At 34.8% G+C, this 19,995-nt stretch overlaps 1 protein-coding gene across 3 annotated transcripts in view; it reads left to right on the top strand.

The window, feature by feature from the left end:
* The window catches only part of LOC115444425 (protein kinase C and casein kinase substrate in neurons protein 1), a 113,706-nt gene that overhangs the window by 54,369 nt on the left and 39,342 nt on the right, over positions 1–19,995 (top strand). For all 3 annotated transcript variants that reach the window (XM_037447591.1, XM_030170309.2, XM_037447592.1), the window contains 2 exons: positions 1,315–1,559; positions 10,429–10,577. In XM_037447591.1, the coding sequence (XP_037303488.1) occupies positions 1,343–1,559; positions 10,429–10,577 (366 nt within the window). In that variant the 5' untranslated portion in view covers positions 1,315–1,342. The remainder of the gene's footprint in view (positions 1–1,314; positions 1,560–10,428; positions 10,578–19,995) is intronic.

Raw genomic sequence — 19,995 nt, 5'->3', positions numbered from 1 at the left:
TATTTACGTCGGCGATTGTTTGAAGGATGTGTCATAAGTAACACATTGTGTTCCGATAGGAACTTGACATAAACCCCTTGCCAACAAACTGTAGAAATCGGTGTTGTTTTGTTACTTTCTTACGTCAAGTGGCTGATAAGGAGATGAAACGCACAATCAAAATATTTATGATTTATTATTACTCTTTTATGTCTTTTAGAATCTCATCTGTAAGTTCTAGGTAGGTCTAAGTTTAAATCAATGATATTAATTTGTTAAATCACTTTGCCGGTCTGCGGACTAATTCGTTTATAATCTAAAACATAGCTTGTTTGTAAACTTTTCTTAGCAAAAGACAGATTTGTGATAAACTAAACGCTAAGCTTGCCTCATAATACTAGATTTACAACTCGGTCCAGTTTTCACTGTCTCCGCTCGATTTGCATACAATGCGAGTTGATAAAACGCTGAATGATAACAATCGTGTATTAATTTACTGTGAAACTGTTCATAATCCAGCGTAAAATTATGTCCCTTTTTGATTAGCCATTAAAGGTTTTGACCTTTTATACAATGTCATACCTGGCCAAGATTTATTTAGTCGTTGATTACAATTTAAGTATAAGTTCGTGTTGCGATTTTTTTTTAAACTATATGTTTTTACTGTTCCAAATATAGCGAAAATAAAAATGGGTTTTATTTTTATTATTTTCAATTTGCATGGTCATTGTATTCTGTAAAATACAATTTTGCATTATTTTGCATCAGAATTTACAAATACTTTAAAAGGCCCTGAGGATTGTATACAAAAACATTTTATTCAATTGTGATGTATTCGATTCCCACGTTTCGGTATATTTCTCGGTCACGTGGCCCTGGCCTCTGCCAAGGATCTGTTTGGAACTTCTTTCATTTGTTTATGTCTATTGTGGTAATTTTCCTTTAGTACCTATTGTATGACTAACTAGTGAGGACATATTGCCTCAAATTGTTGGCAATATTTGATGTCGATCGTGGCTATAGTTTGGGTATTTTGTTTTTTTTTTCATGTAAATGCTGAGCTTACCAATGTATGAGCTGCTACTAAATATTTTAAACCATGTATCTATACTTTTAATCTGACAATATAAAAACGAAATATTGTAAAGATTTTTCAGTGTTTGTAATAAGTAAACGCAGGGGCTTCTTATCCAATTCGGATGGTATTTGGCACTAAAATATATATTTAAATTTATCCACACGACCTGGATAAGCAATTATACTTTTTATCCAGAAGTACACAGTAAGCGTTTAATGTCAGAGCTCTTAAATATAAATATATAATTATTGTTGCAGAGGGGCGGTGTGTGAGTGTCGCACCGCCATGTCGCACCACAGCGACGAGCAGGCGTTGCTCACCACCACGTCGGACTCGTTCTGGGAGCCCGGCAACTACAAGCGGACCACAAAGCGGGTGGATGACGGGCACCGGCTGTGCGGGGAGTTACAGGCTCTCGTGCAAGAGCGGGCCGACATAGAGAAGGCGTACGCGAAGAGTCTGCGAGGATGGGCGAAGAAGTGGAACGATTTGATTGAAAAAGGTAAGATTTTGGTGATTTTGAAATTGGTATTAGGGGTGAATTTTGGAATTGAAAAGACCCATTTGCAGGACATGTAAAAGACGTCCAATATTGCAGGTTTTTTTTTTTTTAAATTGATGCAATAAATTAATCGTTAAGTGTTGTGAATTGTAGTCAATTCATAATGAATACACTCATACTAATAAACCTTAAAATACCAGTGTAAAATAGATGTAGTGTGGATTAATTGATCTCTAACAAAGTATTGTATAAAATGCAGATGGTAGGTAATAATTATGAGGTATGCGCGGTTGATCTTTAAAGATGGTGTTTACGTTCAGAACTAAACCTTGACATATATTTAACCGTTTAGCAATAAATCTATCTATCTGTTAATAAATAAATAATTGTGTTTATAAGAATTCCATAAACATTAAAATTCCCACAAACGTCATAGACTTTCTTTTTCAACGCACTCGTTTACAAATTGATGTTACAACATCAGAGTATTCTAAAGTAATAAACCTACATTTTTAAATAACTAGTACGAATGTTATAGTACTCGGGGTTCCGTAGAGTGAAACGTTAACTATACAACTGTCAGTTACTTGGTTCTTTCTTAGAAGTTACTGTGCATTTTATTTTGGTATAGTTGCAGAACTCGCTGTTCCAATTTAAAGAATACGCCATCCAATTAAAGATTAGTGTTTAAAATTTAATAACATTACATTAATAATACATCATATTCGCTTTATGTTTCTTTGAACACCGTTTGCATTTACTTTAGTTATCAATCAACAAAATTTGTCTGGATATAATTTGAATATAACGATGTGCGTTACTATTTGTGAAATTAGCTTGTATTGTACCTGAGTTAATACATATTGTTTAACTGTTTGTTGTCCAAAAATTCATTAGTTAATGAATGATCTCCCAAAATAAATTTATAAATCAATATCTATATTTTGTTTAATCTCTCACTAATACGGAACCTTCAGCGTACCACAAACACTTGCGTATTTTTTCCATTCAGAAACTAAACATGATTGTTGCAGCCCGAGCTCAGTACATCTGAATCGTCAACTCACAATCACGCTTACGTGTGTTATTTGCATCATTGTCGTGTGGGAAAACGAATTCTCTCATAAACAAGATAAAAATCTAGATATTTCAAGTGCAATCACTGTATAGTGAATTTCTAGAATACGCCGTAGTAGTTGTATTTTTCAAATTATAAACAGTATTCCTGTTTTATGTGATGAAAAACGCGTTATACAAAACCGTTGGATGCGACAATGTGTTTATGTTTATCACGTTTTCTGACTTGCATAGTGGATTTGTCGACTATCCTAAATGTTTATGTTTATCACGTTTTCTGACTTGCATAGTGGATTTGTCGACTATCCTAAAAATAGTGTTTAGCAAAATATTGCAAATATTTCTCCGAATAACCTGGACAGAAAGAAGACAAAACTAATTGTTATTTATAAACATTGAATAAATTAAAATCCGCAAGTTCCCTGGTTGTTAGTACATTATAAAGAAACAGCCGTAATAACTATTATAAACAGTTCATCGTTACATTACACGATATTATTTATCATTGTAATAAGATCGGGAAGTAGGGTCATAAAATAAATCGTGTCATGAGATCGTGACTTCTTGCGTGCGAAACCCCGAGGAAAGCTAGTAGTGAGCAATGAAATAAAAGAAATTCTATGGAACATTTCACTAATTGAGGTGACATTTCCTACTCTACTTGTGTTGTTTTTGAATACAATATTCCACTATTCTGTTAATATTTTACCCCTGTGCATGAAACATTACACACTTCCAAGGTTTAGAAAGTATGCTTGCCGAAATCTGTGTTTTATGACAAGTGTAATTGGTTCTCAAGTTACGAGTATAGTATAGTCAATTCTTTATTGTAACGCTAATGGTTAATTAAGCGAAGTAGAGGCCATTGTAGCATATTTAAATGTTTGTTTTAATGTGTGATACCCTATCGCTTACAGGCTGATCATGTGGCCAATCGAAAACACTGCTAAATCTTCAAGATGTGCAATTAAGTGTATCGTCTTCTTCACATTGGATGGAATAAGAATAAGTAGAAGAACTTAGTATCTTAGAATAAACTTATCTTAAAACCATCTCACGATCCCTTTAAAAAACTTAGGTACGTACCATCTCAAAATCGGCGACCCGTCCACTATCCATCCCCCTCGTTATTCATACGATTTAAATGGAATATCAAGACGCGACGCAATTCTAGTACGTTTGATGCGTTAACACCGGAAGCCCATTCACTCATTCATTCTGTTAATCCTAAAGGCACGGTCGTTTGTGATCGCTGGAGATGAATGCGGGCATCCGTCAAAGCGTGCAAGTTTGTATGTCTCTTTTGATATGTCACTCATGTTTAATGCCGTGTCTTGCCAATACATTATAGTTAAAAAGATTTTCAAAATCTATATATATACATATAAAAGAAAGTTTTGTTAGTTACACTGTTTATAACTCAAGAACAGCTGAACGGATTTGGCTGAAAATTCGTAGGAAGGTAGCTTAGAACCAGGAGACGGACATTGGATACTTTTTATCCCGTTCCCACGGGAACGGCACGTGACATAAAACTTGGTATAACAAAACGAAATTTAGTATGGAGATATTTTAAGACCCTGGGAAGGTTATAAGAAGAAGAAGAAGGTCTACTATTCCGGGAAAATATATAGTGGGACTTTTACCCCGGAAAACTCCTTTATGCAGACGAAGCCGCGAGCAAAAGCTAGTAGGCCATAAATTAATGCATAGCTTGGACACAGATACTGATTTGTCATTTGTCCTTTCTACAAAAAATCAGGTATCTTCCATCCACAACTTTGAACATAGCAAGTTGGATTCTAATTTTAAACCGGCCATCAACATGCGGTGTTTATAGTCGATGTCTTCCGATACCAGTTCGATACCAGGAAGCGGTGTGTTTGCCGCGTACAGTACTATTTACTATACATGTAGAGTCGGGTAGGGACGCCGCGAACTGGACTGACCGCATGCCTGGACCGCCGGCGAGTACTATCCGACTTGTTGGCTCATAGATGAGAGTAAAATGGGGGAATGAGGACCGTTTTGTTTTTAGAAGTGTTTAGTCATTTCTGGTGTTGATGTGCGGTGTTTTTTGGTTTACAAATCACTATTGAATAGTCATGATGTGAATAAAATATCGTACTTTCCAATCGAACTGTTAGTAAAGGCGTATTTTAGTATCCTAGTACATAATCAGTTGTCCTAGGTCTTTTGAATAATAAAAATAGAACCGTTTTTGAACACAAAACTTAATAAATCATATCAATACAACTTTAAATTCCTTATACCAAAAATAACATAATACATGATTGTAACAATGAACCAGTTCCGCTTTTGACTCATCAAGCTATTAAATTAACTCTATATGCAGTAAATTATTGCTAACAAAAATGGTATGACCTTGTGTATTTGGGTTACCGGATTACGAATTACAATCGGTTGTCGTTCGATATTATCGATTGCCACTCGAGTTTAATCGTGTTGCTGATAAATCATCGCAACCATTCGTCAATTAGAAAATCACTGATAACAATTACCAGTTATATTGTTAACGACAATACAGTATCGGTTTTATTAGCTTTATAAATTACGTAATTTTATGTTTTTTTTTGGCTGAAGTGCTACTAAACTGAATGTGATGGTCGAACCTACTCTAAATGTTAAGAAAAACCCGTGTAAAATTATATAACAAAATTGTTAAATACGTGTGATTTTTATACATAAAAGAGAAATAAATGGTCCAAATGATTTAAAATTTATAGAATCCTAAAATAATAATATCTGTTCTAACATCATAAACATCATACGCTACTATGGTACAGTTACATAATAGGTACATTCCTACTACCTTTTTTGGTCGCCATCTTTAGACCTTTCCTATCTCAGTCATTCGCTAACTGCCAAAAATAATCGCAGGCAGCATTTGGCATTATAAAATATTGACTTCCATAACATCACTCAATGTTCAGAAATACCATTCTCCTCAGCACAACACCTCCCTATCTCTTAAGTCATAGCATAATTATATTTTAATATCCTTGGACCATAAAATCGATAGTAATCATACAATTTATTATTTTCCAAATCAATCTGTTAATTAACACGTTTACTATTGGGCAATTAAAGGAGCAATTGCATCTACATTCGTCCGCACGAAAGTTTGTATTGTGTAACTCTAACGCGATCGGAATAATATTCGACGAAATGGAAAGTTAATTGTGAATTCGGAGGATTCGCGGCGAACGTATTAATCGGCGAGTGTGTATGCGAGCCACGTGCAAACGTTTTGTGAGTCGAATCGGGATCGATTTGATGACAAAATAAGAAAGTGCCGGTGAATTTTGCGTTCAAGTAACTGCACTCGATGCAAATCCATTGTGGTATAGTGTTGTAATAGACTTTTAAGTAAGCTACAGTCCAAATCAGAGGTTTTGTGTTGTTAAAGATAATAATAATAATATAAGCCTTTATTCAGACACACAATTTTAGATTCATTTAACAGCTTAAACGAGCGATGCCGACGAGTCGGTGACACCGACAACTTGGTCTGTTTGCCTAACTTTGGCAAAGGCCTCCTCCATTTCTTTCTACTTCGTTCTATTCAGCGCTTTTTTAGTCCTTGTATGTCGTAACTATTATCTATTAATTAGCATCTGTCATTGTTTGTTTTACGTGAAAAGTATTCCAAAAGAGTAACACTGACAAATTTGAATACCAAGGAGAATTAAATTTAAAAAAGGCTGAGGTAAAAGAGTATTATTTATTTTAATGAGTGAATGAAAAGTTTCATCATCATTAAGACGGCGGTATGACGCAGGTATTCACCACTTATTATTGACCGCAGCCGCTCGACTCGAAAATTCTTTACAAATTCCACAAACGAATGGCCAAAAACGCAAAAAAAATTTAGTACTCCGTCTGCATTGAATGTTTCTTATTGTTGAAGCTAAATGAGTTGTGTAAAATACAATCGAATTATTGGTATTGGCAAATTGTTAACGTAACGCGTTACAAGTTACAACCGATTGGCATTTGTTTGTTACGATGTATCTGTCATTATTAATGTCTGCTCGAAGTCTCGTATTTTGAATTCGCTTACATCTTCGCAAAGAGGTTTTATTGCGTGTGAACTAATTGGTACATAATTTTATTTATTTTTAAGTTTTAACTGTCACAATTAATGTTGAATTCGGTCTATAAATTCCACTTATCGGGCTTCATGAAGCTTTTAGTATTTAATGTAATAGTCTCGAGTGAATTCCACGATGTCGTTTCTGCAATATGACATTTAATTCTTCAAAAGTAGTTTAAAGAAAGTATTCCCCGGGCCGGGTTGTTTTGGTATAAATCTGGCAAAACTGATCAGCATCGCTTACAATAATCACACCCTCACATCAGGTGAATGGTAATTCGTCTAACATCAAAGGCATTTGAAAGCAAGTCCTTAGCCATTCTATAATCAATTTATATCTATAAGTGTATTAAAACTCTCATTAATTATTCGAAATTACCTTACATTGCCCTTAATAAAAAGACAATGATGCCACAATAGAAGACAGCCCATCAAGTTAGTGGCAACTTACGTCACACGATTAACTACCAGTAATATGTTATGAAACTGGGCACTTGCGAAAATAACCGGGCTGCCTTCGCGGCGCGGATGGCGACCGGTCAACATTGGCACCGCAGCTTTTTGTAATGCCACTTGTTTGAGGAACTTTCTCATGCTCGTTGACCATATATATGAAAATTACGACTGGTTACCGACCTCGTGCGCTTTACGATGATGAGAGATGAATCGCGATGCAGTTAATACCTTGGTGATGATGTTCTGGATGCTTTTGTAAGATTAAATTGCATGTTTCTTCCTTAAAGGTACCAAACAAGACATGCTTTTTGCATGACGTGACACGGTTTACACAAGTTTATTAAAGAAAGAGATTTTTTATATAACATTTTTTGAATTCAAGGGACTGCGTTTCTTCAACACTGTATTTCCAAGTTCAGAATTGCTTGTTCACTATAATTTGTAAAATAAACTCACAATGAAGACAATTCGCGTATAACAGTAGGTTACAACTGAGATTCAAGGCAAGAAAAGAATGCAGGACTCTATTCCACTGTAGGAATAACCTTATTACTTGAAAAAAAAAGAACAAATTATACTTCGAGCTATATAATGGAATAGGCAACTCAGCGACAGAACATCAAATAAGAAGTAAAGATAACCATAATTAACATGATCAACGGCTAAAGCCAATGTGTGATTTGTTCTATCTTCTCTATAGCTCAATGTATACTTACTGATGATTACTCAATATAACCTGCTTAATTGAGGAGCCTGATTCGCCCACTATACACCATCACCACTTAAACTTTGATTGCATGGCAAAGGTGTGCGCGTACTGCGTGTATTCCAGAGGATTCCTCATTAAACGTAATGTTCCGATGACGACCACTAATAGGCGGTTGTTATGACACTGATACTTGTCATCATTGCCTATTTGCTTAGATAGTAGGTTTTCGTATCTTATGTTATTTGGAAATATTTGTGACTAACTTTTGCTCACGGCTTCGCCTCCATCAGTTGTTCCCGGAGTATAAAGTATATAAAACTCAGCGTAATTCAACTTCTTATATGGATTTAAAAATGCTGCAGTAGGGCTTGATAATAAAATTAGAAGACATCTTTTAGACGTAAATTTAAAACTTTTCTATATTAAAACGTCCTACAAAAAATATCTCAAGTATTCGTATACGGATTTCTACATTCACTATACATGTTGCCACTAGACCAACAAGCCAATTACCCAGTAACTATCTTGCACACGCATAATTGTCCAAAATTATTGTTATTGCGGGTGCGGTGGCGGGCCAACAAACCGAGCGGTTGCATAACGGTTGCTATCAAGTGAGAAGCAATGTTGCTTTAATGTTGTATTAGGATTCCGTTTTCAAGAGTGCCACGGAACCTTTTTTTAGGTCTAAGGTTTTTGCCTGTACGAGTAATAAAAAGGATCATAACTTTTGAGTGTGCAGCGGAATCTTATTACTAAGCCTATGTTGCCTGTCTCCTATTTGTAAAGGCTTCTATGGTTTGAGCCATGATTGGTAGCTGGCTAAAGTTTTACACAGGGGATTGTAATAAATATTATTAATGACATAAAATAATCGACGGAACTCTAGATGCGCGAGTCCGACTCGCACTTGGCCACCTTTTTATTTTTGCGCCGTTTCATAATTTCATGGAAAATTGTTTCGCGAATACCGTACCGGACAAGTTAATGCAGTACGATGTTGCTAGTTATGTTTTCCATGTAATGTATTTAGATTGTACAAAAAGTAAGGTGTTGTGTATGTTTATTTTGTTCTTATTAAAGCTACCAGACAAAAATTTATGTGTTAAATTTATTAATTTTAATTGTAAAAATAATCTTAATGTGAGATCAGGATGGTAATTTTCTATGAAACAAGGAATCGTCTGTATTTCGCTGTGGATTATGGGAATAGATGTTAATTCAATATCACTGTGTAGATCTTTGTTACGATGTCTGATAACCTTTTACATTATGGTTGGTTTTGTATGGAATTTGAGACATAGTGAACATAGTCCCAGCTTGTAAATATCTGGTATATTTCGAATAACCGAATACTAAGTCACGAGAAAATAACAGCATATCAGTGTCTCGCCGTTTAAAAGCTTGATTACAGGCATTTAAATCACTCTTGCTCTTGTCATCTGCCAGTTTAAATTACACCTTAAAGTTGGCTAGTAAAATTCTAAAAAGCGCTCGGCAGCGCGGTTAGCGTTGAGGAGTAATTAAACGGGCGGCAAATAACCAGCGTCCGACGAACTGGCAATTTGCTTGAACGTTCTAAACGCTTTATAATATCGACCTTAAATATAAGTGAAATAATTTTTATTTTAGCATAATTTTTATGGGGTCAAAATCTTCATTGAATCCTCATTTTGAATGATGAAGGCTGTAAATCTTCGAAACGTTGAGAAAAAAATAAAATACAATAAAACCCGAAAACTAGTTCTATTTTAATGTCTAACATTCGCGTAAACATAAGAAATTAATGAATAATCTATTTACCTTTTACCAATAAATATCGTAATAACAAAATTTTTGACTTCTAAATGCAGCAATTTACAAAGTTCGGAACCTATAAAAAGTTCATTATTTAGGTTCATCAAAATCCTTACTGTATCATCTAGTAGTAAAAACAAGTTCCTCCGTACGAGAATGTTCATATATTCTCTTGTATATACATACAAGACTGGTTTATATTATATTATTATGTGATAATGACATTAACTCTAATTCATGTGGTACCTACAGTTCATTTCAAAGCTAGCTGTTGTTAGCTAGCAGCTTTCAAGTGAGCTGAATATTTGTGATAAAGTTTAAACTAAGTTCTCTGAACTTGGCATAGTATATTTCAGCTTGATTTCATGGGCCTTTTTGTATACCGTAACGTAAGCTTAGTTAGAAGTAAAATACGTTCGATGAAACTGTTAGAAACCAGAAGACGGATGACTTCTAGAGAGCGTTACATATTTTGGGAATGTTACCGTTTTAAACAATTAATGTAGTAATTTTTTTTTATATTCTGTTCCATGTTTTATTTTGTTCTGATGTGGAAATAAATTTTATTTACTTATAACGTACATATGTACTATTGAGTGTACTAAAAATATTTTTTAAGTCTAAAGTAAATGAAAAGCCTAGAACATACAAATTCCTATCAACTTTCTGACGTTAATTTGATCGATAGTACTAACTTTTATCTTCATCCCCAGGACCTGAATACGGCACGATGGAGGCGGCGTGGAAGGGCGGCATGGTCGAGGCCGAGAGGCTGTCGGACCTTCACCTCGGAGTCAGGGACCGGCTCGTCAACGACGTCATGGCACAGATCAAGAACTGGCAGAAAGACACCTATCACAAGGTGAGTTACTGGCAATGGAGGGTCGACGAAGACTGGTTCGCCTTCAGTTGGTGAAGGTTTTCAGGCAATGATGTTGGAAGAGTACAGACGTAAAATTCTTTTTAGGTTTTTTAAGATTGAGCCTTATTCTCTAAACATTGTAAATTCGTACACAGCCATGTTAAAGGTTATCTTCGCGTAATTAATGTGGAATGGTATATTCTGTTTGTCAATTTCAATTGCCATACGCGATGAGGTACGTAAAGTGCTTATTATAAACTGTCAGAATAATGTATGACAGAGGAAATCAGGGCACAGGCAAAAATTCAATAAACATAGGCATATTTTGTTTAAACAGTCAGTCATCAAATAATGGCAAACATTTCATTTGATACTTGTATTTGTTATGCAGTCATGACCTTTGACTGTCTAATTATCGTGCGAAATTATAGCCTCGTATAGTATTACCTTCAAACCGTCATGTTACCACCGGTTATGCGATACCGGCGCTGGATCGGTGCCAGCAATGCCAGACGCTGATTACGAATTGACGCTGTTATGGTATCGAATTTATAAAACAATATTAGTAGAGTAGTAGAAACGTCTTATAAAATGGAGTTCTTTAAGCTGAGCGTGAAGAAGCTATTAGTAGACCTGGACAATTGTGCCCATCTTTAGGGAAATTTTCATCTTTTGTGGCTTGAAATATTTTTTGGGTTTTGTTTGACTTAACACTAGGTGCAGTGAAGTCAGTTCGTCAAGCCCTCGATAAAAATTAAAACATAGACCTGACCTTTAAATAAACAGTAGCAACAGAATCCAGCCTTCCAAATTACAAGACCTTCAATAATGTTGGGCTCGTCATCCTTTGATACTAGATTTGAAGCCTCTTAATACCTGAAAATTTTACGTATTCCTTCAAATAAAGTTTCGTGATCTGATCTCCAATTGTATTGAATTCGTTAATGCTTATAAGGAATTTGTATAGATTATAGCTTCGATGTAGTTTCAAAATTTTACGACAGATTCCTCCATTTGTCATCAGCCTAGTTGTCATTATTCATTTTTAGATATCAGATTGAATTCATTGGTACTGCAAAACCAGGTAGTGCTTGCGGCGCGGCGTCTCACGTGTGAAAACCTTATTCCACTACAGAAGTGCCTAAGACACTGTAGTAAGGTAAAATAAATAAAAAGAAAATATATTAAATTGCCTTTTTCTTTTACGTCAAGTTCATACGTTAAGCATATCTGTGCCAAATTTCATCCAAATTCGTTTAGCCGTTTATGCGTTCACTTCTAAGAAACATCCAAACTTTTGCACAACCTTCTGCTTTTATAATATTAGTAAAATAATGTAGTTGCTGCCGTAGTTCTTTTCACCTTGCTAGTTCCTAACGTTAATGTAAACGAAACAAGGACTATTTCACCATAATCAGCAAAATTAAAACCTTCAAGTTATACGATAGCTATCCTGCTATACGACATCCAGCATAAATCGCAAGTTTGAGCCATTCGAGCCGTAAGTGGCGCTTCAAGTGTTTTGGACTGGAGCCAACGTTGCCACGCGGCGCGACTAGCAATTAACGAACGACCGTCTCGGCGACACATCAGGTGCGCCAACATAGCCTTCACGCGGGGAAAATAAACCATTTCCATTATATAAAACCTTTATGATACATGTTTTAAACGCCTGCGTCTTTGGCGCTGTCTTTTTATGATGTCCTGGTAGTTGTATAATTCTATTTCTTTTATATAAAACCTTTATGATACATGATTTAAACGCCTGGTCCTTTGGTGCTGTCTTTTTATGCTGTCCTGGTAGTTGTATAATTCTATTTCCATTATATAAAACCTTTATGATATATGCTTTAAACACCTGGGTCCTTTGGTGCTGACTTTTTATGATGTCCTGGTAGTTGTATAATTCTATATTCCATTATATAAAAACCTTTATGATATATGCTTTAAACACCTGGGTCCTTTGGTGCTGTCTTTTTATGGTATCCTGGTAGTTGTAAAATTATTTCGTAAGATTATTTTTATAAGTAGGTAGATTTGTACGTGTATTTATTTAATTCGCCATCAGGATTTCATTTAATTTACAAATTGAAACAACGTCTGCCATTTCGCAACTCGAAAGTCCGAAGGATCGTTCTGCAAAATGCATTATGCAAACAATTTACACAGTCGGGTCGCGATCGCATGCAAACTTTGCAGTGAAAATTCCCCCTTTCTAAAACGTTAGTTTTAAATTGTTAATCTGTGCTAATGCTACCCATTTTAATCCACGTACAAAGTTCTGACTAACGAATGCATTTGCAGGAACGTTTCTTTGACTATTCACCGTATGGCGACGAAAATGTTAGTTGCCTTTGTGATTTAGATGGTTTAGAATTGTCTGAGTCAATTGAGAAGGTCATTGATAGTTTAGTTATTTATCTTCTTTAGTGTTCAATTAAGTAATCATCGAGTTTTGTCCAAACAGATTTGCCTATCAGTCTATAAAAAATACTATATCCTCAAAATGTTATTAGGTACCTATAAATATTGTAACTAGCAATGATAATAAATCTTCAATTCGATTTGATTGATCCAATTAATTAACTGTAATTGGTTAGGGAAATTGATTTTTTTAAACATGCTCGATTTCCTATGGATCATCAATTAACTCATACATAAAAGTTCGGTAAATGAGAAATTAATCGTCCACCTTACTGCCCGAAATAGTATTTTATTATATTATGTTGTATGTTATAATTTATCGTCCTATTTCGGTGTAAAATTGCTCTTGGCGTTACTCGAACAAGTGCTTGTTCGTTGCGTGCGTTGTTCTGAAAGTATTGCAAATCTGTGGAGACGTTTAGCATAAAAAATATAAACGTTCTATCTACTTGACACAAATATATTTGTACTAGGTCTAAATGTTGTAGAATCGAAATTCTTTTGCACTCCTCGCCTTTTTTATATTAGTACAAGCTTTTGCTCGCGGTTTCGCCCGCGTGAAGAAGTTTTCCGGGATATTTTTGTTTTCCGACTTACTTGATATGTGTCGTTATATTACGACCAAATTACACAAAATCATTATAAATTGTAGCCTATGTGTTATTCTGATGTATAACCAATATTACTGTAAAGTTTCATCCAAATCCGTTGAGTAGTTTTTTCGTGAAAGAGGAACAAACATACATCCATACATCAATCCTCGCAAACTTTCGCATTTATAATATTAGTAGGATAGATTGTTACGACTGAGATATTGATAAGTATTGCTAAAAATTATACTTTCTTATTTTATTCCTAAACGCATACATCCTCAATCATTTAAGTGAGATCGCACGAACAACTACAAAAGGCGAAATTAAGTTCGCGTACACGAACCCGCGCGGAATGTCAGCACGTGCGTCGAATTCCGCGGCGACACGGCCGTTCATGAATAATACACGACGAGTGTACTCACTCGTCGGTGCTGGCTCGTCGAAGGCAGTACAGTCGCGTCCGTGACACACGGACGGAAACGTAAGCGTCTGTTTATGTAAGTTGTGCGTAATGCTATTGTGCTTTGAATACGGCGACTACAGTGAAATACCTGGTTGAATATATTTCGAAGTTGTTATGGCGAAAGGTATTTAGTAATTTGGAAAACATATTTCGGGCTTCCTATTACAAGGTTCTGGGTTGTATTTTTTTGCACAAATTGAATTTTATAATTCGTTATTCTGCGTATTTTTCAGTAACCTAATAATTCCGATAGGATTAAGCGCAAAACCATGAGTTATTGTCTTTTTTAATATTTACCCAAACGAAAATTTTAAATCTCATTTTTCCAATATCAATAAAAGTTACATAGGACCTTATAACAGTCAGCCAGGGATATAAATAAATAAAAAAAAGATAATAAATAAATATATTTAGTCTTCTTACTTCACTTACTCATACTACCTTCTAATAAACTTGAATTAGAAATCCATTTTTATTAATTTACGAGCAAGGCAAAGTGACCCCATGCATCTGAAGATAAACAGAATGTGATCCAGTTACACTGTAGATCGACGAGAGATTATTTTAATGATACCTCAACATTACTCACTCATTCGTTTATGAATAAAATTACGGCGTGCATTCGTCAGGGTAGGCAGCGATTGTCACGTTTGCATAAATAATTACTCACGTATTAGTTACAATGTCGCAATGACGCAGGTGTACAAAGTACAGACGTTTTTTTCCGTCAATCTGAACGCTCAATTGCACCTTTGACACAGATGTCATTAAGAACAGAATTCGATCTGTATGCATGTATAAATTGCTTGCGGTCTCTCGCGAAAACATCCGTTTCCGAGAAAATATGTATACTGGAATAACGACCTTTTAAGGAATTCTAGGATACGCTCTATTGAAATAAAAATTTCTTGCCGAAGTTTCGAAGACTTTGCAAGCTTCATGGTCACGGGGCGGATAAAGGTGTTGGTCATCCATAAAAGTTATACGCAAAAGTTATATTGCATTCGCGTAAACATAAGAAATCATTATACGCACTATTCCTATTCCCGTCAAAATCGATCAAGACTTTTCAAGAATATAGTCTGACGAGGAAAAATACTTCGCCATGTTGTAATATGAAACTAATTCTTGTATTGACAAGGATAATTTTAAACTCTGGTTTACATATTTGCCGGGTACAAATGAATAGTCACGAACACGAGTGTGTAAACACCTTATTCGGGTGTATTCCTTACTCATAATTCAGTCATTATATTCGTGTACGAGTTATTTGCCAAATCATTCGCCAATATTCTAAACGAAGCATAAAATGAAAACGCAAAGTCGCGTCCCCAGTACACGCTTTTTTATTTATGTTATGCATATATCTATATTTTAAATCGACTTATTCTTTATACTTCAGTCATTGCGGAAACGTTCAGAAGTAAATTGTAACATATATCGCACTCTTAATAAAATAATGACCTATTACAAAATTGTTAATTTGTGGCAGTAGTCGGAAAATTAATTTTTGTTTGCTACTTTTTTTTTAAGTTGCTATAAAATTGAGCTTAGTGAAGATAGGTAAAAAATGAAACCTATAGCATGCAAAAAAAAGGATAAAAAACTAAAAGGTCGCAAACAGAAATTGGTTGTTTGACGATTCCTACAAATTGGAAAATTTGGAATGGGTCATTATTTATTAAGAGTGCGATATTAAAAAAAAAACTAGTATAGAACAAAATATTTATCATACTGTTGATAAACAATTATATATGTGTAAAGGCGGTGTCGTTTAAGTCAGATGTCAATATCTTCGCTGCCAAGCATGACACAAGCTATTAATATTAAATAGCCAGCAGTCAATAAAGCTGTGAATACATCGACAATATAAATATCGCTTCTGAACGGCACGTCAAAAGTGGTAATATCGATTATTTACGTCTATAAAATGTTTATAATTGAACTACATAACTGTATTAAATATGTAAGTTATTTTGTTATATTTCGAAAGAGCTTTCTTGGCCCAATGGTAGAATACATGGGCAAGCAACTCCGTAGTGCATGGTTCAAAACCAAGTCGGCTGTTTAGTTGTTGGTTTTTCTAATTTCCACATCCAGGCAGTGCCCGCAGTAAATACCGTGGGTACGTTCAGATGTTTGTGGTACATTAATGCAAATCAGCATATACTCTATGTTTCTTAGCTGTGAGTCTACAAGGTTTGCGACATGTTTTTTTTTTACTTTTATTTAAATCGCGTTTAATATACGAATCAATCAACTTGTAAACGAATGAAATGAATGGGTATTTTAATTTTTTTTTAGTTCGGTGAGTAAATACAATATAAAAATATATATATATATTAAATTACTATATTTTTCCCGAGGAACTATAGTATAATAATATGAAATGATTACACAAGAACAAAGTTCAACCCTAAGGGATATCGAAATTGAATCAGTGTCAATATATCCACTAATTGACTGTTATTAGACAAGTCATAAGACGAAATCATGTGGTAACACGATTTGTACGATCTATACTCAGACATTTGAGGAAATTGTTGCGCGGAAATAGTAGTTGTAACGCGATTTGTCTATATTTTTATCAAACACCAATATTTTTATTACTACCTGATTGATGGTGCATATAAACAAAACATTAATTCCTGATGCGCGTACATCCTACGCACAATTCTATCAACACATTGGAATTCCCCGTTTATTAATAAATATCGTTGTCTCGAATCAGTGTAACGTGTATTATGATACTTTTTATTTATTATGTTTTTAATTCAATTATTATTAATTAGCTTCTCATTTCAAAACCAAGATATCGTATCACCAGTATTTAATAAAGAAGATTGGTTAAAAAATCAGTATAAAGTTGTCCATTGAAGCATTTACCGTCGTATCCGGCGCACCGTTTTCAATTAGTTAATTGGATGATGTTTGTTTTGATTAGTGAATAGACAACGTTTGAACCACGTCCGAACAGATTTGTTACTACATTTATCTATAATTATTGACATTTAGGACATTATTGACCCCATATTATTTATCAGGATCGCTTGCTTTGGCCTATGTATATACCAAAGAATACCAAATAAAATTTTTGAAGTTTTTTTTTAATTGCTTTGAATGACGAGACGAGCTTGCCGTTCGTCTGATAGTAAGCGAACCGACCGCCCATAAACAGTAGAAAAACCATCCAACAAACTGAATTACAAAGTATTGTTTGATATTTAGTGGAATACATCTCATCATCTCATGTTAAGTAATTACACTGGCTACAATGTTCTTTAAACCGGACCACAACAGTGATTACAAAGTGCTGCTTGGTGGCAGAAATAGACATTACGGTGCTACCTACCCCGTCGAATTCGCACATATGAGAGATCTATCACCAGTAGTAAAGTATTTGAAGTCTGTCAACTCACACTAGGGCAACGTGATAGAGTAAAACTATATTATATAAATTTGTCTCACATCGTATAAATTGTATAGTCCTTCGCACCTCCTCTCCACAAAAACGAAACATAAATAATAATTAATTATACACTTATTAGCAGTATAATGGTGATTGTAGCCGTTGCTTTGGATTCACGGCCGCCCATTGTTCGCGCAACAATCGTCGTTCGGTCGAGGTGTGATATAATGAGCCTGATTGTGAGGTCGCTCCTGCTCCTGCGTATCGACTGCCTTGTTTAATGTTTATTTTTTAAATTCATTTTTATGAAAAAAGCTTTTTCGCTGTTATTTTGTGTGCGTTTTTGAGGAATCAGGCTCGTTTTTGTCAAAGAATCTGCTAGTTATTTTATGGTATTAATATGAACATACACACTTACACCTTTTATTCCGAGAGGGGTAGCCAGAGGTACAACCAATAAAGTACAAGTTCCAGACTCCATGTTGATGCTGAGTAGAAAGACTCAATATTACATCGCCCAACCCGTGGATCGAACTCAGGACTTAAGCACTGCAGTTACATCCTTATATAACTATGCCACCGAGGCGGATATGGTATTAATAGCGGGCAGTTATTATGTATATTTATATTAATTTATATCTCATGAAATAAACTTATTTTCTTTCTATATTGATAGAAATGTCGCACATCCATATTAAGATATTGTTGATGCAATAAAATCGATCATTATTTTACGTTATACATTAAATAGTTAAGTTTTCTCTTCATTTATAAACACACGCAACCCCGCTGATATAAGTCATTAATATCTGCCAATAACCGAAGCACAAACCAACGTCGCACTCTAAAACCTTTTAAACTGAAAACAATAATCATGTCCAACTTGCAGTATCATCAATCGTAATATACTCTTAATAACTTAGGTATCTTTCGACTTCAAAATAAACTTTACCTACACAGACGTGAGTAATTCGAAGCCCACGAACCACGACCTTATTATTACTATAACAACAATATAACGGCATAAATGAACACAGAACAGTTAGTTTTTAATAATTTTCATTTTATTCGGTCGCCGGCGCCACATAAGGAGTCCTTTGTTTTTGTAAGAAACTGAAACAATGAACCGTCTCGTATATATTACTCTGTTAGTCCCTTAAACGAATATTTAGAGTGCAATACGAGGTAAGAATATAAATTTCAGCATATAATCATTTGAAATATCCACAATAAAGAGATGTGTTGACTAACATAGAGATATATTTTTACTCCCTTATTCATAGACGTTATTTATCTAAGGAGGGAGCAGTGTCCTCAGTGTGACAATATGCTGATCTATCATATCATGGGACGGAATACACATGCTCTACGCAAGCTCTATATTTGAAGGGACTCCAGATTTTATCCCCTTAAAGGTAAACTGTATTCATTTCTACTTTATTCTTTCGTTTACCTAATTTAATCGTCAGGCTATCCGAATGTTTGATCAGAGTGAATGCTTTAGTCAACACATTACAATTAAAGCATTAAATCTATCTTTAAACCTGTTAACTATATAAAACAACGATAACATTGCAAACATCGTGAATAAAGAACGTCGTCATAACAGTAGGAGTGGATGAGGGCGGTTATCTCACGCTGTTTGGAGACGAGCCAACCAAGTGCTCGGTCATCGACGGAACGACGGCCACGTACTCACACCGATCGTGTTGATGTGATCAAAATACGAGAATAAACTGCACAGATCACAAAATCATATGAAATATCTTGACACATGACACTTTCGTTATTAAATTGGAACGTGCCTGTTTAATAAGATTCAAGTAAATTTAATTTACAGTTATCGTATTAAACAACTGATGTACTACTTATTTTATTATTTATTGGGGGACATAGAGTGCGACTTTTTTATTTGTTCGGCTTATACATTTATGTGACTAGTAGTATTCACTAAGAAGTTATGAAATAGGCTGTTATTATATCTCGTTTGTGTTTCCTTAGCAGTGGCGAAGGGTGAAATTTTCGAAAAAGAACCCTACACAACATAACATGCATAAATGCGGTCTGCAAATCGTTTTAATGATAATTAGATTTTATATAATTAACAACAGTGAAGCCGATAGGAATCGGCTTACGATTTATAGGACTCTTTGCCACTAGTCCTTAGGTTATTCTATATTATCGTAATTGTAAAAATGTATGACAGAATGTGATTTGCATGTGTCATCGATTATAGTAGGTCTGAAGTCATCCTCCCTCTACGCATACATCATCGTTTAGTCTTCGAGTACAATACCTGCGTTGGCTTATGACTAACTTCACATAAGTCATAAGGGGCAAAGTCGCACTTCAAGATGCAAAGTAAATTGAGGACTGTATGTCATCACTCTAATGATACCTACTAAGTATTAATCGAGATCTTTTATCAAATTAAACAACGCTTATACAAATACATTAATGCGTTATTTATATCACATATAAATTCCTAGTCGTGTTTAATTTGTATAATTACACAAAATTTCCATTAAT

The sequence above is a fragment of the Manduca sexta genome, chromosome 7 (assembly GCF_014839805.1).
Source record: "Manduca sexta isolate Smith_Timp_Sample1 chromosome 7, JHU_Msex_v1.0, whole genome shotgun sequence".
NCBI lineage: Eukaryota > Metazoa > Arthropoda > Insecta > Lepidoptera > Sphingidae > Manduca > Manduca sexta.
The sequence above is the reverse complement of the archived record's forward strand: the minus strand, read 5'-3'. Positions and strand labels throughout refer to the sequence as shown.